The sequence below is a fragment of the Aspergillus wentii genome (genome assembly GCF_001890725.1).
Source record: "Aspergillus wentii DTO 134E9 unplaced genomic scaffold ASPWEscaffold_3, whole genome shotgun sequence".
NCBI lineage: Eukaryota > Fungi > Ascomycota > Eurotiomycetes > Eurotiales > Aspergillaceae > Aspergillus > Aspergillus wentii.
In genome coordinates, this window is record NW_024467834.1 from 1,026,386 (window position 1) to 1,052,045 (window position 25,660).

The 25,660-nt window shown below is 51.7% G+C and overlaps 12 protein-coding genes across 12 annotated transcripts; 4 read left to right on the top strand and 8 right to left on the bottom strand.

Moving 5' to 3' along the window:
- Positions 1-29: 29 nt before the first annotated feature.
- ASPWEDRAFT_97459 (40S ribosomal protein eS26) lies at positions 30-634 on the bottom strand (the record flags this gene model as incomplete). Its single annotated transcript, XM_040839623.1, has 3 exons — positions 30-126; positions 198-300; positions 505-634. Coding segments are annotated over 3 exons (330 nt in total), but the record flags the coding sequence as incomplete, so codon positions are not given.
- Positions 635-1,192: 558 nt separating this feature from the next.
- Positions 1,193-4,106, top strand: ASPWEDRAFT_38300 (CBS and PB1 domain protein). The gene is made up of 4 exons (XM_040834861.1): positions 1,193-1,717; positions 1,832-2,705; positions 2,772-2,866; positions 2,925-4,106. The coding sequence occupies exons 1-4, from the start codon at positions 1,502-1,504 to the stop codon at positions 3,747-3,749; spliced, it is 2,010 nt and encodes a 669-aa protein (XP_040690368.1). The 5' UTR covers positions 1,193-1,501; the 3' UTR covers positions 3,750-4,106.
- Positions 3,786-4,244, bottom strand: ASPWEDRAFT_418147 (uncharacterized protein). Its single transcript, XM_040835658.1, has one exon. It carries the CDS (start codon positions 4,055-4,057, stop codon positions 3,821-3,823), a length of 237 nt encoding a protein of 78 aa, XP_040690369.1. The 5' UTR covers positions 4,058-4,244; the 3' UTR covers positions 3,786-3,820.
- ASPWEDRAFT_58513 (nuclear import receptor PSE1) lies at positions 4,206-8,227 on the top strand (the record flags this gene model as incomplete). Its single annotated transcript, XM_040838387.1, has 6 exons — positions 4,206-4,757; positions 4,884-5,106; positions 5,180-5,355; positions 5,409-5,840; positions 5,900-7,965; positions 8,020-8,227. Exons 1-6 carry the CDS (start codon positions 4,575-4,577, stop codon positions 8,225-8,227), a joined length of 3,288 nt encoding a protein of 1,095 aa, XP_040690370.1. The 5' UTR covers positions 4,206-4,574.
- A 299-nt stretch (positions 8,228-8,526) lies between these two features.
- On the bottom strand, positions 8,527-9,610 carry ASPWEDRAFT_50144 (uncharacterized protein; the record flags this gene model as incomplete). Its single annotated transcript, XM_040837387.1, has 3 exons — positions 8,527-8,884; positions 8,951-9,317; positions 9,385-9,610. 3 exons carry the CDS (start codon positions 9,608-9,610, stop codon positions 8,527-8,529), a joined length of 951 nt encoding a protein of 316 aa, XP_040690371.1.
- A 16-nt stretch (positions 9,611-9,626) lies between these two features.
- Positions 9,627-11,338, bottom strand: ASPWEDRAFT_38303 (iron-containing alcohol dehydrogenase). Its single transcript, XM_040834862.1, has 3 exons — positions 10,770-11,338; positions 10,201-10,707; positions 9,627-10,151 (listed from the first exon to the last, which is right to left on the bottom strand). Exons 1-3 carry the CDS (start codon positions 11,115-11,117, stop codon positions 9,780-9,782), a joined length of 1,227 nt encoding a protein of 408 aa, XP_040690372.1. The 5' UTR covers positions 11,118-11,338; the 3' UTR covers positions 9,627-9,779.
- Positions 11,339-11,442: 104 nt separating this feature from the next.
- On the bottom strand, positions 11,443-13,923 carry ASPWEDRAFT_108774 (aconitate hydratase ACO2; the record flags this gene model as incomplete). Its single annotated transcript, XM_040828018.1, has 2 exons — positions 11,443-13,803; positions 13,879-13,923. The coding sequence occupies 2 exons, from the start codon at positions 13,921-13,923 to the stop codon at positions 11,443-11,445; spliced, it is 2,406 nt and encodes an 801-aa protein (XP_040690373.1).
- A 214-nt stretch (positions 13,924-14,137) lies between these two features.
- Positions 14,138-16,379, bottom strand: ASPWEDRAFT_38305 (uncharacterized protein). Its single transcript, XM_040834863.1, has 8 exons — positions 16,020-16,379; positions 15,861-15,942; positions 15,773-15,797; positions 15,433-15,711; positions 15,198-15,364; positions 14,928-15,141; positions 14,683-14,868; positions 14,138-14,629 (listed from the first exon to the last, which is right to left on the bottom strand). The coding sequence occupies exons 1-8, from the start codon at positions 16,237-16,239 to the stop codon at positions 14,468-14,470; spliced, it is 1,335 nt and encodes a 444-aa protein (XP_040690374.1). The 5' UTR covers positions 16,240-16,379; the 3' UTR covers positions 14,138-14,467.
- Positions 16,380-16,679: 300 nt separating this feature from the next.
- On the top strand, positions 16,680-17,369 carry rpp1 (ribosomal protein P1; the record flags this gene model as incomplete). The annotated part of the gene is made up of 4 exons (XM_040832814.1): positions 16,680-16,748; positions 16,940-17,017; positions 17,126-17,261; positions 17,323-17,369. The coding sequence occupies 4 exons, from the start codon at positions 16,680-16,682 to the stop codon at positions 17,367-17,369; spliced, it is 330 nt and encodes a 109-aa protein (XP_040690375.1).
- A 714-nt stretch (positions 17,370-18,083) lies between these two features.
- Positions 18,084-19,309, bottom strand: ASPWEDRAFT_109188 (PQ-loop repeat-containing protein; the record flags this gene model as incomplete). Its single annotated transcript, XM_040828064.1, has 5 exons — positions 18,084-18,230; positions 18,310-18,368; positions 18,428-18,477; positions 18,530-19,089; positions 19,187-19,309. 5 exons carry the CDS (start codon positions 19,307-19,309, stop codon positions 18,084-18,086), a joined length of 939 nt encoding a protein of 312 aa, XP_040690376.1.
- A 624-nt stretch (positions 19,310-19,933) lies between these two features.
- ASPWEDRAFT_38308 (transcriptional repressor TCF25 family protein) lies at positions 19,934-22,491 on the bottom strand. Its single transcript, XM_040834864.1, has one exon. The coding sequence runs from the start codon at positions 22,234-22,236 to the stop codon at positions 20,008-20,010; it is 2,229 nt and encodes a 742-aa protein (XP_040690377.1). The 5' UTR covers positions 22,237-22,491; the 3' UTR covers positions 19,934-20,007.
- Positions 22,492-22,511: 20 nt separating this feature from the next.
- On the top strand, positions 22,512-24,851 carry ptcF (type 2C protein phosphatase ptcF). Its single transcript, XM_040838388.1, has 3 exons — positions 22,512-23,275; positions 23,325-24,338; positions 24,396-24,851. Exons 1-3 carry the CDS (start codon positions 22,590-22,592, stop codon positions 24,502-24,504), a joined length of 1,809 nt encoding a protein of 602 aa, XP_040690378.1. The 5' UTR covers positions 22,512-22,589; the 3' UTR covers positions 24,505-24,851.
- Positions 24,852-25,660: the final 809 nt, after the last annotated feature.

Sequence of the window (25,660 nt, forward strand, 5' to 3'; positions counted from 1 at the left end):
TATTCATTTTTTCTCCTTCCTTACAAAGCCTTGGCGGCCTGAGGGGGAGCCAGCTTCTTGCCGTCCTTGTTGTACCTAATGCGCGGCGGGGGAGCACGGTTGCGGCGACCATCCCGAGAGCGAACGCTGGAGAAAAAGCACCGAGTCAGCTTGATACTTCTCTAATTGCATCGTTCATTCGCGTAGTGAGTACGTACCGGACGATCTTGCCGTGGATAGCGCAGGAGACGCAGTACTGAAGCTTCAGGTACATCTTGGGGACGGCGTAGTCAGTGAAGACGGAAGCGTCAGAGATATCACCTGTACCGGAGAAAAGTCCGCATGTTAGCCCCAATTGCTTTTGAACAAATTGCCGTCCCAACCACCAGGTAATATGCGTCTTCTCGTTGGCTCTCGTAGACCCCCCGATGTTTCCATTCAGATTCGATCCCGACTCTTCGACAGCATATGTTCCTTGGGTTTTGGATGGGACTCAATTGGCGAGGTGTAGAGGATCGAACGTACGGATGGCAGCGGACTCAACCATGTTGCGGATGGTGAAGCGCTTGATCGCCTTGTCCTTAGGAACGCAACGAGCACAGTTGGAGCAGCGCACGGGCTTAACGTGGCCGCGGCCGTTCTTGTTGCGACCGCTGTAAAACAAACAGTCAGTCTTGCTTGTCCAAGTCCATAATTCCTTTTTTATTTATTTCATGTTCTCTTTGAATTCCCACTCGCTCGCATCATAAAACGGGTGCATGATATCCGGAGATAATGAATGTCGGTCCCGCGGGTGGTGCATTTGCGGAGGCACAAAAGGAATATAGATAGTTCGGGATGGGTTCGTTCTTACTTGTTCGCCCTCTTCTTGACCATTTTGACGGATTTCTCTGCAACGAGGAACTGTCAGATATGGAATGAGTCGGGGGGATAAAAAGGGGGGCGTACTTGGCTGTCGGGTTGGGTTGTCGAAGGCACTGGGAGTCGGACTCTCGCTCTCGTGATGGTTGGTTGTGTCGTTTGTGGGAAGCCCTATGCCCTTAAGCGAGGCGGGTCACGGGATGTTGCTGCCTCAGGCAGTGACTGACGGCATTGTGACACCTGAGGCAGCAAGGCCGAAATACCGAAGCTATCACGTGGTCCTAAAAGTGGACTGACCCCAAATGGAGCGGCTTGTTTACAGGCAGTTCATCTGTTTTGCTGCTGGTCGGTAAGCCAGCCTAACTCTTAGTGGTAATCGAGCAGCAACTAACGATCTTTAACCTCTTGTTCGAGGCACCCCTGTTGGTTACTGTCGCTCGCGGATCAGCCGTATCTTTCTCGTCTTCTTTCTTTCTTGCTTTTTCCTCTTTTCCTCTTTTTCTCTCTTCCTTGCTTTTGTGCTAGACATATTGTCTTCTTGTCTTTCCCCCTCCCCTTTCCCCCCTCCTTCTTCACCTTCCGACTCGTACACCTTGTCCCTCCTCCCTTGCTTTCCCTATCTACATCAGTCACGCACTGTGACTCCATACTCCATCATAAAATGTCCGCTACGGGAGGAACCTTCAGAGGGACAACTGCCAACCGAACTGTTGGAAGAGGTAGATTGCCTGACTTCGATAACCCAGCGGCATCGCACATTCCCCGACCTCGGCCTGAGACGTCCTCCACCACGCACACTCCGTCGAGCGACATTGGGGGTTCCACCATGAGTGCTGCAAGCAGTAGACAGAGACAGAACCAGTCGAAGCGCGATGAGGTATGATAAAAGTCCATTGGGTGTAAAAATTGAGATTGTAATGGTTCCGTCGTTTCGGCGGTGGAAAATGACTCGACCGCTTGGTTCGCCGGCTAATCCGATCGGGATGATCAGGCAATTCGACGGAAGATGGAGTCGGACCTCAGCAAGAAGAGGCAGAACCCGGCCAGAGCCAGTCGCTCCCGCAAGGCTCCCCCGGGAACTGTCCTGGCCCTGAAGCCTAGCCAGGCTCTCCAAATCAAGCCCAACACCACTATTGCCGAGGCCGCTCAGCTGATGGCCGCGAAGAGGGAGGACTGCGTTCTGGTGACCGACGACAATGACCGCATTGCCGGTATTTTCACCGCTAAGGATCTCGCATTCCGCGTTGTTGGAACTGGACAGAAGGCCCAGCAGGTTACCGTCTCTGAGATTATGACCAAGAACCCCCTGTGTGCGAGAACGGACACCAGTGCTACCGATGCGCTCGATCTCATGGTCCGAAAAGGATTCCGACACTTGCCAGTTATGGATGAGAACCAAGACATTTCGGGTGTTCTCGATATCACAAAGTGCTTCTACGACGCGATGGAGAAGCTGGAACGCGCCTACAGCTCTTCCCGGAAGCTGTATGACGCATTGGAAGGTGTTCAGACCGAGCTTGGATCCAGTCAGCCCCAGCAAATCATCCAGTATGTCGAGGCCTTGCGTTCGAAGATGTCTGGCCCAACTCTCGAGACCGTTTTGGACGGCATGCCCCCGACCACCGTCTCTGTCCGAACCACTGTGAAGGAGGCGGCCGCTCAGATGAAGGAACACCATACCACCGCTTTGCTTGTGCAGGACCAGGGTTCGATCACCGGTATCTTCACTAGCAAGGATATCGTTTTGCGTGTCATTGCTCCTGGAATGGACCCCGCTACTTGCAGCGTCGTCCGTGTCATGACTCCCCACCCCGACTTTGCTCCGACAGATATGAGTATCCAGGCTGCGCTCCGTAAGATGCATGGTCAGTAACACTTTATTTCCCGAATAGCTTGCGATATGCAATTGGCTAATGTTCAACCCGAAACAGACGGCCACTACCTCAATTTGCCGGTGATGAACGAGGGCGGCGAGATTGTCGGCATGGTTGACGTTCTGAAGCTCACATACGCTACATTGGAACAGGTGAGTCCAACTTCTCTCAGGTATCTTGGTTCGCATCAACTGACATTCGCTCTTGTAGATCAACTCGATGTCGACGCATGACGACGAGGGCCCTGCATGGAACAAGTTCTGGCTCTCCATGGATAACGAGTCGGACTCGATGGTTTCCGGCAGCCACCAGGCCCCTACTACTCCCCATCGCTCGGTCCTCAGTCCTGACCAGAGCAGACACTACGAGGGCCGAGACAGTGTGCTTCCTAATGAGTCCGCATCGCACCACGGCGGCGACGAACACTCGGAATTCATCGAGCACCACCACGAGGAGGACCACCCGTTCCCCTTCAAGTTCAAGGCCCCCAGCGGCCGCGTGCACCGTGTGAACATTCTCCCATCTGCTGGTATCGCTGAGCTGGTCACACAGGTGACAGCGAAGCTGGGCCCCGAGCTAGAAGCCGTTGGAGGTGAAGCCGTCTGCGAGGACGGCAGACTCAGCAACACCGGCTACGCTCTGAGCTACCTGGACAACGAAGGTGATACCGTTTCGATCACCACCGACCAGGATCTCTCCGATGCCGTGACCCTCGCACGGCTATCTCGCCATGACAAGGTCGACCTGTTTGTGCATGACCCCGTGCACCCCCCAATTCCCGCCGCTGCCGAGCCCCAGCCCGTTCCCGTCGTCCACGCTCCCACTCCTGTCGAGGAGAAGAGCCCTTCCCCTGTCACGGAAGAAGTGGAAGAGCCCCCCGTCGTCAAGACCCGATCGCAGAGTTTCCCCTCGCACCCACCGGAGGACCAGGTAATCTCTGGCGTGCCTAATGACCTACTGCTTCCAGGTGCCATCGTGACCTTGGCTGCTGTCATTGTCGGTGTGTTCGTTCTGAGCCGGCCCGCTGGACGGTAATCGAAGGTCCCTTGGTTGATGTAGGCTGTTCGAATCCCACAGAGATAGGACCCGTGTTTTGTTTATGTGAACTACCCCCTTTCCGCTTTTGTCGTATTTATAACCCCCAAGAGCGTCGTTATTTTCGTTTTTTTCTTTTTCTTATCAAATCTCTTTTCTAATCTTGCTACTACACATGTCCGGATACCGCTGCTGTTGGTTATATTGAGATCGTAGTTTAGCCTCAATGCACATATTTTCTTTCTGGAAAATAAAAAGCAATTAAAAGCGGTTACAAATAACGTGTTATACCAGAAAAAATATATCATATAACATAGGAAGTGAACGGCGATCTATCAAGTTGGGATTGTTTATCTTGCGATGCCTGGATGCCTGATTATCCCCTTTCGGCCTAGCGCGTGCCATTGTCCAGTCGTTCGAGGCTGGAATTTTTTTGGTTTTTTGGGGCTTCAACATCCCACATCGACTCCTTCACGTCAATCCCTCTATTTCGCTACTTTCTCCCTTCAGTTCGACAGGAGCTCTTTGTCCGGCTGGGATGCTGAGCCTGCGTCTGAGCGGTGTCTGTCACTGAGAGAAATTTCTGGTCCTGTCGACCAACAGATCTTTAATTATTCTACTGCGCCTTTACTCTTCTTTCTTCCCCCCACCAAAAACAAAAACCCTCCTTCCTCTCCCCTTCTAACTTAGCCCCCCCCCACTACGACTACCCCCCGGGTTCAACGTTGAAACCCGTGTTTTTTCCAGTATCATTTTTTTCACCTGATCAGGAATCGTCCCTGACTTTGCACGCCCGGTTGGAAACTCAGAGTCAGAGCAGTTACAATGTCCTTGCTGCCTCCCGAGGTCCACTCCGCGCTGTCGCAGCTGCTGCGCGGGCTGACCACCCCCGACAACACCATCCGAACCCAGGCGGAAGAACAGTTGAATAATGATTGGATTCAAGGTCGTCCGGATGTCCTGTTGATGGGATTGACGGAACAGATTCAGGGCGCAGAGGATGCAGTGGTAAGTTCCTCGTGAAAGGGCGGAAAGAGGGGATGATCTGCTGAATAAAAAAAAAAAAAAAAAATACATCGGGCAACGGAGGGGAAGAAGAAAGGAAAAAGCAATTACTTATATCATGAACCCTAGACACGTACATTTTCTGCAGTGCTCTTTCGAAGAATAGCGACCAAGACACGAAAAGACCCCGTCACAAATGAAGCCAAGGAGCTTTTCTCGACCCTGACCGGCGAACAGAGATTGGTCATCCGCCAGAAGTTGGTGACCTGCCTGACTAGCGAGTCCATCAACGACACCCGGAAGAAGATTGGCGATGCCGTGGCCGAGATTGCGAGACAATACACCGACAATGGTATGCAAGATGAAGGATCCCTGCCACCGCCGATTTCGTTTATCTGATGGTTGATTTTTGTTTTCCTTTATAGGAGATTCGTGGCCAGAGCTCCTGGGTGTTCTTTTCCAGGCCAGCCAGTCTGCCGACACCGGCTTGCAAGAAGCAGCTTTCCGTATCTTTTCGACCACTCCCGGCGTCATTGAGAAGCAGCATGAGGACGCCGTTTTGAACGTGTTCAGCAAGGGTCTCAAGGAGCAGAACATTTCCGTATGTCTTTTGGCTTTCTTCCCATTGGTCTTGTCATTGACTCACTGTTGTAGGTGCGAATTGCCGCCATGGAAGCCTTCGCCTCGTTCTTCCGCTCCATTTCCAAGAAGTCCCAGCCCAAGTTCTTCCCTCTCGTTCCCGACTTGCTCAATGTTCTCCCCCCTCTGAAGGAGACTTCTGAGAGCGAAGAGCTTTCTTCCGCTTTCTTGGCCCTGATCGAACTTGCGGAGATTTCCCCGAAGATGTTCAAGAGCATGTTCAACAACTTGGTTAAATTCAGCATCAGCGTGATTGCCGACAAGGAGCTTAGTGACCAGGTCCGCCAGAATGCCCTGGAGTTAATGGCAACCTTTGCCGACTACGCCCCCAACACTTGCAAGAAGGACCCGGAATTTGCACAGGAGATGGTGACCCAGTGTCTGAGCTTGATGACTGACATCGGAGTCGACGATGATGATGCATCTGAATGGAACACCTCCGAGGATGTGAGTTTATTTACTCACCAAGACCCCCTTTAACCTATATGCTGATTTTTGTTTTCTAGCTCGACCTTGAAGAGAGCGACCTTAACCACGTGGCTGGAGAACAGTGTATGGACCGTCTGGCCAACAAGCTCGGTGGTCAGATCATTCTTCCCGCTACCTTTTCTTGGATTCCTCGAATGATGTCGTCCTCCGCCTGGCGTGATCGCCATGCGGCGCTCATGGCCATTTCCGCTATCTCCGAGGGTTGCCGTGATCTTATGGTTGGCGAACTCGACCAGGTTTTGGCGCTCGTCGTCCCAGCCCTCCAGGACCCTCACCCCCGTGTCCGATATGCTGGCTGCAACGCCTTGGGCCAGATGAGCACCGACTTTGCTGGCACAATGCAGGACAAGTACCATGCCATCGTCTTGAACAACATTATCCCAGTCCTCGACAGCGCAGAGCCCCGCGTCCAAGCCCACGCAGCTGCCGCATTGGTCAACTTCTGTGAGGAGGCCGAGAGAAAGGTCCTTGAGCCCTACTTGGCCGAACTCCTGAGGCACCTGTTGCAGCTTCTGCGTAGCCAAAAGCGCTACGTGCAGGAGCAGGCGCTTTCCACCATCGCGACCATTGCTGACTCTGCCGAGACAGCCTTCGGACAGTACTACGAGACCCTCATGCCTTTGCTATTCAACGTTCTGAACGAGGAACAGTCCAAGGAATACCGACTGCTGCGTGCCAAGGCCATGGAGTGTGCGACTTTGATTGCTCTCGCAGTGGGCAAGGAGAAGATGGGCCAGGACGCGCTGAACCTTGTGCAGCTGCTTGGCAACATTCAGCAGAACATTGTGGATGCAGACGACCCGCAGTCGCAGTACCTGCTCCACTGCTGGGGCCGTATGTGCCGAGTGCTTGGACAGGACTTCGTCCCCTATCTGCCCGGTGTCATGCCCCCTCTTCTGGCGGTTGCGGCTGCCAAGGCTGACATCCAGCTGTTGGATGACGAGGACCAGATCGACCAGGTCGAACAAGACGAAGGATGGGAACTGGTGCCGCTCAAGGGTAAGATCATCGGTATCAAGACCAGTGCTCTGGAAGACAAGAACACTGCTATTGAATTGATCACCATCTACGCTCAGATCCTGGAGGCTGCATTCGAACCGTACGTGTTGGAGACTATGGAGAAGATTGCTGTTCCGGGTCTTGCTTTCTTCTTCCACGACCCCGTGCGAGTTTCCTCGGCCAAGTTGATCCCGCAGTTGCTCAACTCTTACCGCAAGGCACACGGCGACCAGTCTCCTGGATTCGCAGAGATGTGGAACAAGGTTGCCGAGAAGATCATCGAGGTTCTGAGCGCCGAGCCGACAGTCGACACACTGGCGGAGATGTACCAGTGCTTCTACGAGTCTGTTGAGGTGGCGGGCAAGAACAGCCTGAACCAGGGACACATGCAGGCATTCATCCAGTCGGCCAAGTCAACGCTGGAGGACTACCAGCTCCGCGTGAAGGCGCGTTTGGAGGACCGGGCCGAGGCTGATGAGGGTGAGGAGGATAACCTGGACTACGAATACGCCGTGGAGGATGACCAGAACCTGCTCAGCGACATGAACAAGGCTTTCCACACGATTTTCAAGAACCAGGGCACCACCTTCCTGCCAACTTGGCAGACTCTGTTGCCCTTCTACGATGCCTTCATCACAAGCCAGGATCCCACACAGCGACAGTGGGCGCTGTGCATTATGGATGACGTGCTGGAGTTCTGTGGCGGTGACTCGTGGGCCTACAAGGACCACATTATGCAGCCACTGGCCGCAGGATTACAGGATGAGAATGCAGCCAACCGACAAGCGGCAGCATACGGTGTGGGCGTTGCTGCACAGAAGGGAGGACCAGCATGGAGTGACTTTGTGGCCGCCAGCATCCCCAGCCTTTTGCGTGTTACGCAGTACCCCCAATCCCGGACAGAGGAGCATGTGTTTGCAACTGAGAACGCATCGGCCAGTGTCGCCAAGATCTTGCACTACAACTCGAGCAAGGTGTCAAACGCACAGGAAGTGGTGGCGAGCTGGATCACTTCCCTGCCCATCACTTATGATGAAGAGGCAGCTCCATATGCCTACTCCTTCCTGGCACAGCTGATTGACCAGTAAGTTTTTGTTTCCCCAAGTCTTCTCTGACAAACAGCAAGCTGACAAAACAGGCAAAACCCGGTGGTGATGACCAACGCCGACAAGGTATTCGGGCACATTGTGCAGGCCCTCGAGGCGGAAACCCTGCAGGGCCAGACAGCCGTCCGGGTTGCCAGCTCGGCGAAGCAACTCGTGGCCGCAACTGGGTTGAACGCAGACCACATCCTGTCAGGTGTCAACCCAGACAACCAGGCAGTGGTGCGAAGCTACTTCCAGTGATGTTTTCTACGTTGATTTTGGCATGAGTTTATACGCAATATGAATATGCAATACGCACAGATGGCAACTAAGATATCTCTATTTTCATGACTACATTTTCTTTTTTCTTTTATCTTTTCCTATTGTTTTCTTGTTCTTTTTGTGTCTTATATCAGCGTGCCCTGAAATACACCCGATTCAGTCGTCCGGTATTGTTTCTATAATTGCTGTTTATCTGTTTAGATATTGGAACTGTAGTTGATCATAGTATGGTTCACATGGGATTTAGGGTGCTTAGAAGCACGATAGGATAATATCATCTATATATCCGTCTGTATTTTGACCTCATTTGCAACAACCTCTTCCAATCCCGCCACAGCTGGTTCTCCAATCACTCCGTTGTCACGCTGCTCATATAACGTGCCACCTTCAGCCCAGATCCGTCTCAGGGTCAAGACGGTAGCATAGGGCTTTCCAGCCTCCCACGCCTGCGACTCCAGCTCTCGCAATCGAGGCAGCGAGGTGCGGGTAATATCAGACCAGGGTGTTCCGGCAGAGACTTGTCGTTCGAACTCGGCCTGGATCTGGGCAGGAGTAGTCGTGAAGGAGTTGACGTGGAGAGCACGGTTTAGACTAACAGAAGGGTTGCGAAGGGTATTCAAAACGAGAACACCGACACTGTAACATCATCAACCTCATATATCAAGCAGAAAAAGAAATAAAAGAAAAGGAAAAACAACTCACTCCTTCATAGTCGTCAAACTAACTTGTCCTCCCTCCTCCACCAACGCCGCCCTCTTACTCTTAACATCCCACCCCCCAGACTCCTCAGCCTCCTTTGACGGAAAATGCAGAAAAAACTCAGCAAAGGGGCCCGTCACGACATAGGTGTAGTTTAATTTCTCCGCGGGGATGGACTCGAGGACTTTCCGCACAGCGAGTTTATTCTGGTGCGGCTTTTCGTTGGCCGAGGCGGGGGAGTAGGCGATGTCTGTGCCGTATTCGGAGGGGAGGAACCACTTCACGTTGGGGGTTGAGGAGGCGACGTTGATGAGGGGGATTTGGGCTTGAAGGGAGGTTCGACCCAGGGCGGAGATGACGGTGTCAATTCCTAATATTTGGTTAGTGTATATAATAATTGAAATTTATATAGGATGTGAGGAGGGAAGTATGAGTACCCTTGTATGCCTTTTTAATGGCATCTTCATCTGCAATGTCCCCGACCAGGACCTCAGCGCCTTGTTTCTTCAGCTCATTGAGATGTTCAGCTTTGGTGGAGGCTGTGGAGGGGGAAGTGAAGATGGCGATGCGTTGGAATTCGTGGCGGGCGGAGAGAATGGCAGACAGGATGAAGCTGCCGATTTGCCCGGTGGCGCCGAAGAGGAGAATATTCTGGGGAGACATTTTCTTTCTTCACTATTGATATTGTCTATTTTCAATCATATCTGAAGGTGATGTATATCGCCTATATACTATTCAAGTTGAAGGTTGATTGCTAAGCATGTGGGGTTGACGGGTAAAGTAAATTGAAAGTGAGGAGAAGAAGATGACCAAATCCGTGCCGTATATAGCGTTAGACCACCATTTCCAGAATCTCCAGAACCTGCGCCTTTTCTGTCAACGGCACCGGGTTCGATTTGCACCATCGATCATGCAAACTGTGCGCTGCCAATGCATCCAACTTGTCTCGTCCCACCCCCACCTCGTGCAACGATCGTGGCATGCCCAATTCCCGAATCACAGCATCCAATAGATCTCCCAGATCGGCCTTGGAAATGTCCACGCTCTGTTTCTGAAGGACGGAGGAAACAACCGCGTCTTCCACCAGGAACTTGCGGACTTGCTCCTGGCGGTCTCGGTTGGCGTTGTGGTTGACGTTGAATTTGCAGGCGGCCGGAAGAAGAATGCAGCTAGTTTCGCCGTGGCCGACTCCTAGGGGACCAAGCTATTTCAATTAGTCTATGTCTTGGGTAGTATCAGACATGGGGAAATACCTGATGCCCAATTCCATGGCTAGCTCCCAGTTCTACTGACCCACTCGTACAAGCAGCCATGGCATCCACCGATCCCAACTGACATTGTAGTCTTGCTTCTCGATCCTCGCGGTCCTGTTTGGTCTTCAACAATCCCGGCACCAGCAGACCCAGCGCATGCCGAGCCAATGCGTCCGACTTGTCTGTGACGCCAATAACTGCGCACAGTGTCTCGACACAATGGTCCACAGCGCGCACACCACTGCTGAGCCAGATAGAGTCTGGGGTGGTGATCGTGAGAGTTGGGTCGAGGATGACCAACTGGGGTCCACGCAGGGGTTTCTGGAAGCTGTGCTTGCGACGGGAGGAATCCTCAGTACCACCGGCAAAGTTGGAATATTCACCTGCGGAGAGAGAGGTCGGTACGGAGATGATGGGGATAGAAGGGGGGTTGATTTCAGGGCGTTTGTTGGGGCCTTGGGCGAGGGTGGAGAGGTCTGCAGCGGTATGGACATTGTTGGCTAGAGCCTGGATAATCAATTAGCATTGACATCTCTCAGGAAGAATAAGAAAGAAGAGGGGAAGAGTACAAATGCAATTATCTTGGCTCCATCCGTCAACGACCCAGCTCCCAGAGTCAGGATCAAATCCGCCTGCACATCTCGGGCATCGTTCACGATCTGCACCACCTCGGACCACAGCGTGTGGCTTTGCATCCCAATCCGTGTTCCTACCACCCGGCCTTCGCCCAAGGCTGTCTTCAATTGATCCAGGTAATCGGTGTTTCGAGCCAAGGATCCAGAGCAGATCACATAGACTCGGGAAGCGTTAAAGGTATGGGTGACATGGTGGGCAGCGGCGGTGGGGAAGGGAACGCCATAGGAGAGAAGAGGATGAGGACGACCTTCAAAGGCTGGACGAACGGTTTCTGTCATCATGAAGATATCGTCAAACAAGAATAGTAGTAAATACAATGGATGAAGAGAGGAGCAGAATGGAGAATAGATCCATTTATGCTGAAGCCCTTATCGTGACGAACATGTGGAGGATGTGGGGCTGATGTGGGATTGCATCATGGACGATCGAGGGCTTTTTTGTCTCGTTTTTGAGACGGACATTGATATATTAATAATGATGTGGATGAAGTGGAAGAAGAGGTTGAAGTGATCGAGTATAGTATTCATTATTAACAGGATATCTATACAAAAACGCCAAACATGCTAAACACAATCATATTCAGACAATTTCCCCCATATAACCTTTTCAGTTACCACCGGCCTTCTTGGCCAGCAGGTTCAATGCGCTACCTGCCAGGACAAATGCACTCTGGCCCTTGCTGAGGGTGTGGTTCACTGGGATGGTCAACTTCTCTCCAGTCTTCGCCTTGGTAACCTCAAGCTGGATGTCGCCCTGTCCACCGGCCTTCAGCACATCGTACAAACCAACAGTGTTGACACTGTCAAGCGCCTCGATCTTGTCGTAGTCGGCTGGGTTGGCAAAAGTCAATGGAACCACACCCTGCTTCTTCAGGTTGGTCTCGTGGATTCGCGCAAAGCTCTTGGACACGATGATTCGGCCGCCCAGGTATCGGGGCTGCAGGGCAGCGTGCTCACGAGCACTACCCTCACCGTAGTTCTCCTCGGCAACTACCAGCCACTCGGTGCCCTCACTCTTCCACTGAGCTGCCAGGTCTGGGATCGAGTGGGTCTTTCCAGCATCATCGTAGGCAACGTTGGTCTCTCCGGTAGCAGCGTTGACCGCTCCAATAAGCGTGTTAGCCGAGATGTTAGGCAAGTGACCCTTGTACTTCAACCACGGACCGGCGGCTGAGATAGTGTCGGTCGTGCATTGACCCTTGACCTTGTACAGAACGCGGAGTCCGGACAGCTCTCCAGCAGGGAATGGTGCGAACGGCTCCAGCAGCGCCAGGCGGTCCGATGTGGGGGAAACAACAACCTCACACGATGCGTCTGGCACGGCAGCTGTCGGCTGGAATGCCGGGTTGCCGTCAGCGAAACCATCACCGGGCAGGTGCGAGCCGGTCGGGGGCTGGAACTGGAAAGTCTCGCCACTGGGGGTCTGAATCTTGTCGGTCATCGGGTTGAATGTCGTGCTGCCAGAGTAGGCCAGAGCTGTGACGATCTCCGGGGACGCCAAAAAGTTCATGGTGCGTCGGTTGCCATCGTTACGGCCGGGGAAGTTGCGGTTGTAGGAAGTGAAGATGGCGTTATCCTCGCCCTTGGGCACGCCGTCCGTTCGCTTCCACTGTCCGATACACGGTCCACAAGCGTTGGCGAGCACAACACCACCTGCCTCGGCGAAGGTCGAAAGCGTCTGGTCGCGGTCCAGGGTTGCGCGGATCTGCTCACTACCGGGGGTGATGAAAAAATCGGCCTTGGGCTGAAGTCCTGCTGCGGAAGCCTGCTTGACCAGGTCCTCGGCACGGGTCATATCCTCGTACGAACTGTTGGTGCAGCTACCGATCAATCCGGCGCCAAAGGTCTCGGGCCAGTTCTTCTCGCGCACAGTTTCGGCAAATTTCGAAAGTGGCACCGACAGATCAGGGGTGAAAGGACCGTTGATGTGGGGCTCCAATGTAGACAAGTCAATGGTGATGAGCTGATCGTATTCGGCCTTACCATCGGCTCGCAGGAGGTTTCCGGGTCCAGAGGCAGCAATCTCAGCTGCCGCCTGGGCAACATGGCCTCGGTGTGTTGCCTCGAGATAAGGCACCATACTCGGGGAGAAGGGGAAGACAGAGGTGGTAGCGCCCACCTCAGCACCCATGTTGCACATAGTTGCCATACCCGTAGCACTGAGTGTTTCCACACCAGGGCCATGGTACTCAATGACGAAGCCGGTACCACCACGGACGGTAAGCTTACCAGCCAGGTGCAGAATAATGTCCTTCGGGGCGGTCCAGCCGTTCAGCTTGCCCTCCAGACGCACACCAAGGATCTTTGGTGCCTTCAACTCCCATGGCGCATCGACCAGCGCATCAACGGCATCCGCACCGCCAACACCGATGGCGATGGCCCCCAGACCACCTCCGTTGGGAGTGTGACTGTCAGTACCCAACATCATCAATCCGGGGGCAGCGTAGTTCTCCAGCACACTCTGGTGAATGATACCAGCACCAGGAGGCCAGAACTCAATACCATAGCGCTTGGCCGCACTCTCAAGGAAATCGAACACCTCGCTGTTTCCCTTAATTGACGCGGGCAAGTCGGTATCCGCTCCGCGCTCCCCCACAATCATGTGGTCACAGTGGATACTAGCCGGCACTGCGGTCGAGGGCAGACCGCAAGACATGAACTGCAAGAGAGCCATCTGGGCGGAAGCATCCTGCATCGCCACTCGGTCAGGCTTCAGTTTCAAGTTGGCCTTTCCACGAATGTCCCGTCCATTGTTGGTGCCGGACATCAATGACTCCTCCGGGTTGTCCAAATGGGAGTAGAGAATCTTTTCCGCCAAAGTAAGGGATCGAGACGATCCCAGAACCCGTCGAACCTCCTCCAGGTTTCGTACAATCTTTGGATAGGGTGGCATGCGGGTTGCGGCCGCTTCAGTGGCCATGCCACGGCGGGCGAATAGTCTCTGTGGGGAGAGGCATCTCGGTGCCAGCTAACGGGAGTAGCAGTCAGTAAGGGAGACCGGAGGATTTGCGATCAATTGATTCGGTGATGAAGATTCACTCACTCTGCGAGAAGCAGTGGCCCGCTGCCAAACAAGCTGCGTCACCATCTTGTCGCCCTAGTGCTCTGTTGAATGCGGAGGTTTGGGATAATGGAGAGAGGCAATCCGGGCGATGCTTTTTGTATTTTTTCGTCCCTTTCCATTAGCTGAGCTCTGATTGGCCACAGTGGCGCCGATGCCGGGATCTCCATTTTTACCGTACTGGGGTATGTTTCGGTATTACGATGATATTACGTCGTTCTTACGGTATTTTTTGAACTGTGGATGAGAGCTGGAGTACGTAGTAGGTCATCAATTGTATGTATTATTATGGCCATCATAGTCAGGCCTTCTTCTGTCAAGCCAGATATGAAAGTCATAATGTGCCCTAGAGAACGCCCGTCATGAAAATCCAACAGTAATATATGGAGAAACAAACGTTGCCCCAGCATAACCGTCATAAGAGCAACCTCAAAAAGCAAAACGGAAAACTGTACCCCGAAGGAAAATAACCTCCCAGCCATCATTAATACATCAAACAAGGATACAAATAAGAAGACAAGGCATAAAAAAGCACAGTATCAAGACACAGCAACTTCAAAGGGGCATCCATCTAAGAGCTACCCCTGTTGTCTTCTTCGTCCACGGCTGCCCGCAGCTCCCACACGATATCGTAGCATTCAGCTAGCAGTGCGTTGACACTTCCTTGCCCTTCGGGAATGTCGGTGCCAACGTAAAACTTGCCTTCAACTCGCATGTTGTCAATCGAGTTAAGCTGCTTTATATTAGCAAACTTTCCTGTATGCGTCCACAAGACTTCGAACTAACCTTCATGCTATATGGGTAGAGCTCGCGAGAGTTGGAGACACCTCCCGATTCTTTAACCTCGATCAAGCAGCGACGGAGGGTCTGTAACTGGTTGAATACCGGCAGCAATGCCTCGGAAACTGGCTCTGATGAGATAAGGAGAGCATAAATATAGGCATAGCTTCGCCGGATCAAGTACAACAGGGTCTGTAGAGAATGGGTGTTAGCAGGCGCTTTTGGCCTGTTTGGAAAAGGAGACATCATACCCGCTGCGCGTGGAGATCTGCTGGCTGTCCGTCTACGCCCACAAAATTTCCATCGACTCTTGCTTCATCGATACGATCAAGCTTGCGCTGGAACCCAAACAAATCGGTTTCGCGAAGTGACCAAGCTTGTGTCACCGACAGACGGTCTAGCTGGTTACGGATTTCCACCAGTCGTTCATACTGTTCCCGGAACCGCTCGTCGATCTTCCCTTCTCTGCCAAGCAAGTCAGTCAAAAAGCGCTATGAATTATTAGACAATCTAATACGCACCGCTCAAGGACAAGCTCAGTCCACCGCCAGCACCGGTACATCAAAGATTTCAGGCTTTCCTGGCCCGCAAGAGGAGAACCATCAGAACCGACAAAGTTTCCGTCCTTCGTGGTGTCTTCAATCTTCTTCAACTTGTTTCTAAGACCATTCACCTCAGATGCAGAGAACTATCAATCCACTATCAGCATGTGGGGCCTTCTCGGCGCAATAACCTGGAATTTCTTTTCACACCCACCTTGGAACGAGTATTGACCGCAGATGTCGATCGCAAAATTGAAACGAGGGTCTCGTGGGTGGGAACAAGATCGGAAGCCAGCACGGAAAGGCCTTTCTGCAACTTGTCTAGCGACAGCTGGCATTGAGTCAGTCGGTTCTCGAGAAGTGTCAATAGAGCTGGAGAATAAGTCTGTCGGCCACGTTCGAGAGTCTCTTGCATATTTTCAAGGGTCTTGGTGATTGAGTTAAGGTCCTTGGAGCTGTAGAAACCGGCCTCTTCGAGATGGTCGAGTAGGCGCTAGATGTATGGTCAGGTCATAATTCCGTGTATTGTACGCTCAACTTGGGCCTAGAAATACCTGAGCAGTGGTCGCCAAGGTGTACCTATGAAAGCGCAAATTCCACATCAGTCAGGCCTTCGGCTATTGTAGTGAATCTGTGACCTACACTGCAGGGGCTTCATTGTTTCTGCCAACAGTCAAAAACAACAAGGAGATCAACTGAAAGCAGTCGTCCAACACATAGTCCACTAGATATCGATAACAATATCAGCCCGCATTCTTTTCGCATTCCAACCCCTCCACGCAAGGCCCACTCAGTGCTAACGTCGGTTGTGTATCAGCCGGCGGTCATGTTCCTTCCGAACGGCATTGAGCTTCTCCACCTCTTTAATCACTTCTTCGTATAGCGGAAGCACATCGCGGGACTTGATGTAAGAAGACTTGTCTTGTTTGAGGAGCAGAAGAGCATCGCGAGTGCGGAGAAGACGTTCGAGGATAGGTTGTTCATCCGGATCAAGCGGGACGGGGATGGCGGGGGAGTCCATAGCGCCGGGAGGGAAGAGTAGAAGAAGAGTGCAGAAGTTCAAATACGGAGGGGCTAATTTCTGAAAGATCAGGGTTAAATCAAACAGATCAGAGACAAAAAATAGGCCTAGAAACGACTAGGCGAATGATGCAACATGGGATCGCAAAGGTCACCCGTTGATAACGAGATTCGATGATGGCATCGCCGGCGCCGCTTTTCCCGATGTGGACAAGCGCGCAGTCACGGGAGAGGGGCGTATGCGCTAAACCGGATCGGGGGAGCCCTAAGCGAGGGCTTCTGCGCGGAAACACACAACTTCTCTTCCCTTCTGGGAACAAGCGCAGAGCCGAACGTCGACCACAGAGAAAAGTAAAAAAGTCTCCGTTTCCTCTTCTTCTTCCTCCATCCCCATCCCTCTTTCGACAAGACTCCAGTCCTCAGTCAACCCCCTCGACCACCATGTCTACCGCCGAGCTTGCTTGCTCCTACGCTGCCCTTGTCCTCGCCGACGAGGGCCTTGAGGTCACCGTACGTACTATTCCTTGACCCCGGGTTTGGACCGCATACGCAATGGAATGGAAGGATCAACAATTATATGATGTGGAGGAATATTAAGGGAAAAGAGGAGGACGTGAAAAAGAAAATTTTGATCGGAAATGAAGAGGACAGCAAAAGTACAGGAATTGACAGTGTACTAACGTATTCGTTTCTGTTAACAGGCCGACAAGATCCAGACTCTCCTGGGTGCCGCCAAGGTTCAGGAAGTTGAGCCCATCTGGACTTCCATCTTCGCCAAGGTAAATACTCGCGACGCAATACTCCCTCTGGCCGCAATCGATTCTGGATTTTAAGGGTCAATAAATCATGGGGTTGGGTTCAATGGCTTACGATATGCGATTTTGCAGGCTCTCGAGGGCAAGGACATCAAGGAGCTCCTGACCAACGTTGGCTCCGGTGGCCCTGCCGCCCCCGCCGCTGCCGCCGGTGGTGCCGCTGAGGCTCCCGCTGAGGCCGCCGCTGACGAGAAGAAGAAGGAAGAAGGTAAAGATCCGACATCTTGGGGTGATGAGATGAGTGAATATGGAACTAATGGCTTGAACAGAGAAGGAGGAGTCCGACGAGGACATGGGCTTCGGTCTCTTCGACTAAGCGGTTTAATCCGTTTGGCTTTCTTATCTCCTTTTTCCTCGTTTCTTTCCTACCACCTTTTGCCCTCGACATTTCTTGTACCCGATACTACGCGACCGCACGAAGACCAAAATGGGAAAATATTAAAGAAGATTCTACGGACAAAGGACATCCAGTGGGACTGGGCGCTTTGCTTGCATGATGGACTCCGTCGTGACAGAGGTACTGGACCGGATGACGCTAGGATTCCGGCCATATTGAATAAAATTAAAAAGTATTGGCATACATGTTTGCCGGGGTGCAAAATGGCTCTCTGGATATAATTATGATATGTTCTCTAGTTTCCTGCTTGCTTGTTATGCTAGTTAGCTGCTAGCATTAGGTGCCCAGCTCTCATGCCATGTCTGTCATGCGACCATGAACTAAAGGATTCCGTCTGCACTCTTATCTGTATAAGTACAATAGAGATCCGACTCGGTCCCGGGTAATTTCCCTTTATCACATGTCGATCTGGTACAATATAAAGTAGATAAGCTCGTGATAAGTACACATGCCCCTCGATAGTAGCCAACGCCCTCCCCATGCCCATTGCTAAACCAGCAAGCAATTCTCCCGGTCCACTTTGAAAACTTTTAATCAAAACTTTTCCGGCTGAAATTAGTACAGCCACAATCAAAATACAACCAATCAAAACAAAACGCTAGACATGATGAAACATGACAATCGTAAAGCGGATCACATCGTGGCCGTCGACTCGCTGCGAACGGCGTAGATACGGAACTGCACAAAAATGGTGACATCCTCGACCATTGTTCCCAGGGAGCCAATCAGCCAAGGGAGATTGGTCAGGATATAGTTCTTGTCGGTGGAGTGAAAGAGGATCTATCCGGAAGAAATACAGGCGTTAATTTATCATATCCAATGTTCTTAATGGGATTTTATCCCCGATTAGAAGACTTACCCCAGCACCATAGGTCAAGTTGCCCATAAGAGACAGAATGAAAAATAGGAGAGAAAGCCCTAGTATTGTTTAGTATTCATGCGCCAAGAGGGTGAGTTTGTTGAATGGGTGATAATACCTTCGCATGATTTTTCACTGTAGTTCTTGTAAATTTGAGGGAGTCGCGCACTGAAACAGTTAGTCAATACCAATGAAAAAGATCGCAATGCTATAAACTCACCCTAGATACGCAATCGCACTGATATATCCCAGCACCTGAGCACCGGCGGCCATGTCCACGCCTCCGTTGTGGTCCTCCGGAGTCGGCTTCCAAGCTCCTGATTGCCAGGCCATAGTCCAACCCGCCATTCCAATCAAACAGATACCCAAGACACTGCCAGTGTTCTTGATCCAGGCACTGCGGCCTGATTCTCGCTCCTCGATAATCTTGGCCAGCGCATCTTCCGCCTGGCTGGTGCGTCGACCAGACGCATCCCGTCCTTCAAAACTATCGCTGAATCGGCGGCCTAGCAAGGGAGTGGTCGGGTCTGGGGTCTCGGTCGATGAGCGACGTCTGTGAAGGGCGTGGCGTTTGTTCTTGACTTTGTAGTATAGGCACTGTCCGATGAGAATCCCGTCGGCGAGACAGTAGTAGACCGCGATAAGAATGATAACCGGTACCAGTCCAGCCCAGACACCTCCGATAAAATTTGTCACATCACCCACGAACCAGATACAGATAAAGGCGAAAGAGATGGCGTCTGCATTTCCATTGCGATAGTTTTCGATAAGCTGAGGAGCCTGCAAGAAATCGTTCAGCATGAGATTTTTCTATCCCTTCATTCCGGCTTCATCGTGCAGCTGGATAATACACCCGAGTTATAGCAGGAATACATACCAATAGAAAGATCCAACAAGTCAAAGAGATAGAACCAAAAAGACCAGACGCAGCTTCGCGAGAGGTCAACGGCACAGATTCTTCCACGGCAAAATTATTCTTCAAAAGCGACAAGGGCAGCATATTGACGGCAGCTGGTCGATGATATAAACTTTGCGACAACGATCCAAGGAGAGGAAAGGGGTGGTTGAGCTCTTTCACGGCGCAATCAAGGGTTATTCTGGGCAACCTCGGTGCGCAATCGACGATACAAGGGATTCGCAGAAGTCAGAACACATGGGGCACGGAGATGGCACAGTATGGGTTCGAAGCGACGTCAGATCCTGGCGATTCAGACTAGAAAAATAAGGGGATTCTTTGGCGAAGATTATTAACGATCGCGACTCCGCGAGTGTGTCAGGATGGTGAAGAGAAGAAGGGAGAAGCTGGGATTAAGATTATGATTGCGGGTGGATCCGACCGCCTGTCAAAGCGTGATGATTAGGAAGAATGCTTGACTAAGCGGGTTATTCTTCTTTGTTGCTATCTACGAAGATAATGGGAGATTTATAAAGCGCATGAATAAACACTTGGTGGGATGGTCTGATTAAGTCGGAGTTTCAGAATCTGCGGCCAGTAGTATCATTCTGCATGGCTATATATAGTTCGGTTCATGCATGTCATACGCGCGATATATAACAGCGATCTATTTGGCCTCGGTTGATGGCATATGAATATTCATACTAACATGTAGTGGAAAAGATAAAAGGGTATCGTCAATATCAATATTTTCTCTTGCTTTTGTCTATTCTACATTGATATTTATAGCCGCTACAAGAATTTTAAAAACCATCATCATCGACCGGCATTTGAAGCTCATCCTCCAACATGTCGACGACAATATCGCCCATGGCCTCTCTGATCGGCCCATCCAGCAACCTCTGCCGAGCAGATTCTGGATGTACGTTGTCTAGTGCATCCAGATAGTCCGACAGCGGTGTGTAATCCGTCACGTCTCCCCAGTTTCCACGATCCACGCCATATTGGCGAAGGAAGTCCTCCAGGGATTGCATGCCCTGTCCCAAGAGCCACTGCTCGAGCAACGCCTGCTGCTCCGCCGACGGAACTGCATTCTCAGTCGGGCGTTCCCTGTCGACTTCAATATCCGATGGAACATCATCCTCCCGAACTTCTTCATTACCGCCCTGCTGGAATCGTGGGAATGGGAGAGCACCATTGTGGAGTTGGTCCAAGAGGTCGCGGAGCCACTGCGGCCGCCCACCCTCTGGAACCTGCGACAAGTATGATGGCGTTGGGTCCGACTGCTGACGGAAAGCTTCGGACTCGTAAGGAGGCAGAGGGTCAGACGCCGAAATGCGCCCAGAGACGAAACGATTGGGAAGGTGAGTTGTTACGCGCGGAATGTCCGAGATAACCACATGGCGTGCGATATCTAGAGTGATTTCTGGAGGTTCAATAGGCTCCTCCTCCTCTGGGAGAGTATCAGAAACCTCCATTATCAGTGAGATAGCCTCAGGGGTATTCCAAAGGTCCTTTGCACGCGCAACGTAGAGTTCAGTGAGTAGTTCATGCGAGCCAGTTGGCGGCATCTTGCCCCAGATTCGCTTAGGCATCGGCTGAATATCCAACTCTTGCGCAAGTTTGCAAAATACCCATGGGTATCGCGACATGGCGATGCCCAATTTCTCTCGGCATTCTTTCGGCTTGTTCAATCTAAGATATGCCAAAGCAAGCGAGCATTGGATATTGGGAAATTGTGCCCACTCCTTGCTCAGTCGCGTCTGCGTACATAGCTCAACGAAATGAGAATATTCTCTACCCCGCAGGGCGAGGTGATCGATCACGAGTCGGATGCAGTAGGGATCGTCTGCATTGAGACTTAGCAGTAATTTAGCCCACTCATATGCCGTCCTCCACGTTCCTTTCATGCCCAAATTGGCAATATATCTCCAACCAACGAGCCAGAGCTCACGGTTCTCAAAATGAACAAAGTCGAGTTTGGACTGGCCTTCCTTGAGGCGGTTGCTGAATGAGGAATGGGCCGAGCGTCCGATATTGAAGAGTGCTCGCTCGAGAAGGTCGGCAGAAACAGCATGATCGCTCTGATGCTTCGCTATCTCGGACACTTGGAGGAGGGTAGATATGTGGTAGGGGTTGTATTGTAGGAGATGAATCAGCCTTTGCGGATCCATTGACTCGACGCAAAGATCGAACTGTCTCTGTACATCTTGATACGCAGTGTTATGAAGAATTCGGTAGGTAGCACCGCCGGTAGGAAGCTTCTCGACAAGCTCCATGCCCAGACCGCCACTGGGGGCGCGAGGCCATTCATCCTTGCCTTGCATGAGGAAATTTCGCCGGAGCGTGACTCCCGCAAGGCTCTGACCTCTACTAGCAGGGCTGTATCTCCCAGTGAGAGCCCGGCCAAGATCGACCATTTCTCGATTTCGATCTCTCCTGCGACCTGCTCCGGCATCTTGAGGTTCATCAAAGTTTTCCAGCACGACGTTTCCGAATAATTTACGCATCTCATTCATAGCATTGAGCGCTCTCGGTTCAATAGAAAGTAATTCCTCCGGAGTCTTTGGGAACGAGGGGTCGCGGACATCACCCGCAGTCGCGCCATCACCTTGAGAAGGCCGCTTGTTGTCAACGGCCAGGTCCTTCAGAGCTTTATCAATCTCGTCCAAGTTGGCATTCTTTGACTTGACCGGTTCAGGCCCTTCCGAATCAGTAGTCTTGGCCGCTGCCTTCTTCTTCTTCTTGTTGTTTTTCTTTTTCTTGCCCGATTCGACAGGTTTTGCGGCGGGGGTGGGTTCCGATGGCTGAGTTACTGGCTCTTCAACACCGTTGTCATCCTGCTCCTGATTCTCGTCCTGGCCATCTTCATCTTCATCGTCACCGGCATTCAGCAGATCGAAAGCATTAAGTTTAGGTTTCGATGGCTGAGTCACCGGCTCATCGTCACTTGAGTTATCCTCCTGTTGCTCCGCTCGCTGCAACTCTTGTTCGCGCAGCTTCTGCAGCTTGCGCACCGCACGCGAGGACATTCGGAAGGAATCGCAACTAATTAATTGATTAAAAATAGCAGCTGGATATAATTAATACCGTGCACGCCCGGATCCTCAATGCGTTGGCCTTTTCGCACTGAACTGCATCAATGTAAAATGACCGCGGGGAATGACGACACATCCAAGTTGGGCCTAGCGCGGGACTGGCAAAGTCAGCAGCCCTCGTCACATGTATTTCTGCCTTATCGCCTTGGTGCCTGAATACCAAGGCGGGAACTCGAAAGTCGCTCCTCTCCGCCTTTCTGTCTCCATAGAGCATCTCCAACTTGTCCAGCATCGCTGGATCCACCATTTTCTATTTCATTTTATCCTGAAATTCTCCCGCAGACCCAATGCGTCGTGCGGCTATTCAGGCTTTCCGTGCTCGTCGCGTACCGGGATGGAAGGTCGCTGGTAGAAGACCTTGTGCTGTGTCCTTCTCAAGTAGCCAGGCTCTTGGTCTTCGACCCTCCGCCGCGGGGAAACACGCCTCCTTTCTCCCAGCAACGCTGCAATCATCGATGCATCTCCGCAATTTTTCGCTCGCCGTGATATCGACAGTTGTCGCCTCTGGAGCTTGGTACGCCTACCAAGGTAACGGCACCCAGACATCAGTGGCTGGTCTGAACGGTACATCCCCATCGCAGTTGCGAACCATAGCCACCACGGGAGCAGCCGCTGGTGTGCCTACAGAAGAGTCAACGCGACGGGCTCTGTTAGTGGATAACGATCAGTTCTATACCGCAACACTGTCCGGGGAACAGCCTCTTTTCAAAAACACAGACGATTCGGACCGCCGAGTTCTCGAGATGTTGACGCCGGAGCAGGCTTCGCAGAAACTGAGGAAGAACGAGGAATCATACATGGTCAATCGAGGAAAGGGTGTGGTTCGATATGATATCGTTCAGGTTCCCAGCAACTCTCCCATCGAGGATGATCATGCGGAGAAGATAGTGGAGGTACCATCTTCTGTCGCTGCTGCCAACCAGGGTGAGGCAAACAGTGATTGGATGTTCTGGGCTGTGTTTGATGGCCATTCGTAAGTTTCTAGGTTGACTCTCTCTGAGTATTTTCTGACAGTATTCTAGGGGCTGGACCACGTCGGCTAAACTACGCAATGTCCTTATCTCGTACGTTGCCCGGGAGTTGAACACTACCTACAAGGCCGCTGCTACAGACCCTTCGGTCCTCACCCCAACTTCCGCGGCCGTTGATGCGGCTATCAAACAGGGATTCGTCCGTCTTGACAATGATATTGTACACAACAGTGTTGAGAAGGTTCTGAAGTCCAACTCGCGGAGAGTTGCTGCTGAAATGCTTGCTCCTGCACTGTCTGGGTCTTGTGCGCTTCTTGCCTTCTACGACTCTCAATCCAAGGATTTGAAGGTTGCCGTTGCGGGTGACTCTCGTGCCGTTCTGGGTCGCCGTGGACCCAATGGAAAGTGGTCTGCGACACCGCTCTCCGAGGATCAGACTGGCGGTACTCCGTTTGAGATGAAGCGCTTGCGGGAAGAGCATCCTGGTGAGCCCAATGTTGTTCGAAATGGAAGAATTTTGGGGCAGTTGGAGCCCAGCCGCTCTTTTGGAGATGCATTCTACAAGTGGAGCAAGGATGTACAGGACAAGATCAAGCGACAATTCTTTGGAAGAACGCCCCACCCCTTGTTGAAGACCCCTCCCTATGTCACTGCCGAGCCTGTTATCACAACCACTAAGATGGACCCTACCCAGGGCGACTTTGTGGTCATGGCTACCGACGGTTTGTGGGAGATGCTGAGCAACGAAGAAGTGGTCGGACTTGTGGGCCAGTGGGTCGAGCAGCAACGCTCCGGAGCTACAAACGGAAACAAGGCATGGCTGCAAAGCTGGTTTGGATTTGAGAACAAACAGTTGCCAGTGGAGACTCCCAAGGATGCTGTTTCGGAAGGCCAGCGTCGCCCAATTCGCCAGCAGCAATATGACATCTCGGGCGCTGCTAGCCGATTCGTTGTCGAGGATAACAACGCGGCGACCCATCTCGTGCGCAATGCCATGGGAGGCAAGGACAAGGACATGGTTTGCGCTCTGCTGACTCTGCCTAGCCCATACTCCCGGAGATATCGGTAAGAATTCTTCTGTCAGTTATTTAAGCAAAACCTCTGTACTAACACACACAGCAGTGATGATGTTACCGTCGAGGTTATCTTTTTCGGCGAGGGTTCCGACACCCGTTCCATCTCCATCAACCAGGAAGCCAGCGCTTCTGAAGAGCCAAAAGCTAAGCTTTGATAGAATCAATCAAGATCTTCGCTGAGCATCGCCTTTTTGGCGCAGGATGGGAGCATTTACCTTCTACACTATCTTTTGGGTGGTTTTCTTTTTTTGCTTTTTGGTCATCTTACAATATCCTGTCATCATAGTAAGAGGCTCTGGCGTTAATCCGCCAGATAACCTGGCCTAGTGAATTTGAAATTACACGTCGGCAAACTTGTAGAAATATGAAATGAATATCTTGGCTCATCTGATAAATATGGGTGCTGTCAAAATAAGCATAACGCACGGACCTTGTGACAGCCACGTGAGCTGTCATGCCCTGAAGAACAACACCAGGCGGAGAATATACTGCACTCTGTGATGGCCATCTCCCTGGTATATTTACTGTAACAATATATAATAATATTCCCAGTAGATAAGAGCAGATAGACAGATAATTTCAGGGAAAACAATAAGATGGCCCCGTTCATAGGGGAACTGTCTCTGGGATGCAGACAGATTGCAGGCAATCCTCGTACGAATGCTATAACCGCATCTTCTACCGCTCTACATGCTACTGTACATATGAGAAAAGGTCGATACGTACTTCAAGCTTAGTTTACGGAAAAGGACGGGATCTGTTATTCCATAGAGAGAGAGAATAGCAAAAGGGGAAGAAGAAGAAATAGCAAGAGCAAGCCTCATTAAAAACGTAAATAGCAAACCATGACAATTATGCCATGGGTTACTGAAACAAAGGAAGATCCTGGGCATTATCAGAGCTTGTACTGATCGTCCGGTGGTGTCCTCGCACTCCCCGAGCGATGGTGCAGAGAGCTGATAACCGTGGAATTGTCGGCCGGTCACCTGTTGTCCCATTTTCTTGCCTCATCAGGGCTCTGCCTTGGAGGGCCGTGGCTATCCGCAGAAGCTCCAGGTCCTCTGGGACATTGCAGTCGAACCAGGACAGCTTGAAACTATCCGCATCACGGAGACAGTTCCCTCCAAGGGCGCTTGTGCTTCCCCCACACTGATATAATGATATAATCGAAGTCGGCTTTGGTGGCGTTCTGGAGAGTGTCTCGTTTGAAACTGGAGATAAATCGGGGGCGAAACATCGAAAAGTCGTGGACCGCGACCTCTAGCTCGTCTATCCTTGCTGTATTCTGTATATCTTTTTTTTTTTTTTTTT

What these genes read in the sequence shown, in the direction of transcription:
- ASPWEDRAFT_38300 (XM_040834861.1), top strand. Translation starts at nt 1,502, where the DNA reads ATGTCCGCTACGGGAGGAACCTTCAGAGGGACAACTGCCAACCGAACT. An exon ending in TGCGCTCCGTAAGATGCATG is followed by an intron (nt 2,706 to 2,771) that starts GTCAGTAACACT and finishes AACCCGAAACAG; the next exon opens with ACGGCCACTACCTCAATTTG. An exon ending in CATACGCTACATTGGAACAG is followed by an intron (nt 2,867 to 2,924) that starts GTGAGTCCAACT and finishes TCGCTCTTGTAG; the next exon opens with ATCAACTCGATGTCGACGCA.
- ASPWEDRAFT_418147 (XM_040835658.1), bottom strand. Translation starts at nt 4,057, where the DNA reads ATGATATATTTTTTCTGGTATAACACGTTATTTGTAACCGCTTTTAAT.
- ASPWEDRAFT_38303 (XM_040834862.1), bottom strand. Translation starts at nt 11,117, where the DNA reads ATGATGACAGAAACCGTTCGTCCAGCCTTTGAAGGTCGTCCTCATCCT. An exon ending in GAGCCAAGATAATTGCATTT is followed by an intron (nt 10,708 to 10,769) that starts GTACTCTTCCCC and finishes TTGATTATCCAG; the next exon opens with GCTCTAGCCAACAATGTCCA. An exon ending in GCCATGGAATTGGGCATCAG is followed by an intron (nt 10,152 to 10,200) that starts GTATTTCCCCAT and finishes TAATTGAAATAG; the next exon opens with CTTGGTCCCCTAGGAGTCGG.
- ASPWEDRAFT_38305 (XM_040834863.1), bottom strand. Translation starts at nt 16,239, where the DNA reads ATGGACTCCCCCGCCATCCCCGTCCCGCTTGATCCGGATGAACAACCT. An exon ending in AACAATGAAGCCCCTGCAGT is followed by an intron (nt 15,798 to 15,860) that starts GTAGGTCACAGA and finishes GCGCTTTCATAG; the next exon opens with GTACACCTTGGCGACCACTG. An exon ending in TCTACCCATATAGCATGAAG is followed by an intron (nt 14,630 to 14,682) that starts GTTAGTTCGAAG and finishes AATATAAAGCAG; the next exon opens with CTTAACTCGATTGACAACAT.
- ASPWEDRAFT_38308 (XM_040834864.1), bottom strand. Translation starts at nt 22,236, where the DNA reads ATGTCCTCGCGTGCGGTGCGCAAGCTGCAGAAGCTGCGCGAACAAGAG.
- ptcF (XM_040838388.1), top strand. Translation starts at nt 22,590, where the DNA reads ATGCGTCGTGCGGCTATTCAGGCTTTCCGTGCTCGTCGCGTACCGGGA. An exon ending in GCTGTGTTTGATGGCCATTC is followed by an intron (nt 23,276 to 23,324) that starts GTAAGTTTCTAG and finishes ACAGTATTCTAG; the next exon opens with GGGCTGGACCACGTCGGCTA. An exon ending in CCATACTCCCGGAGATATCG is followed by an intron (nt 24,339 to 24,395) that starts GTAAGAATTCTT and finishes CACACACAGCAG; the next exon opens with TGATGATGTTACCGTCGAGG.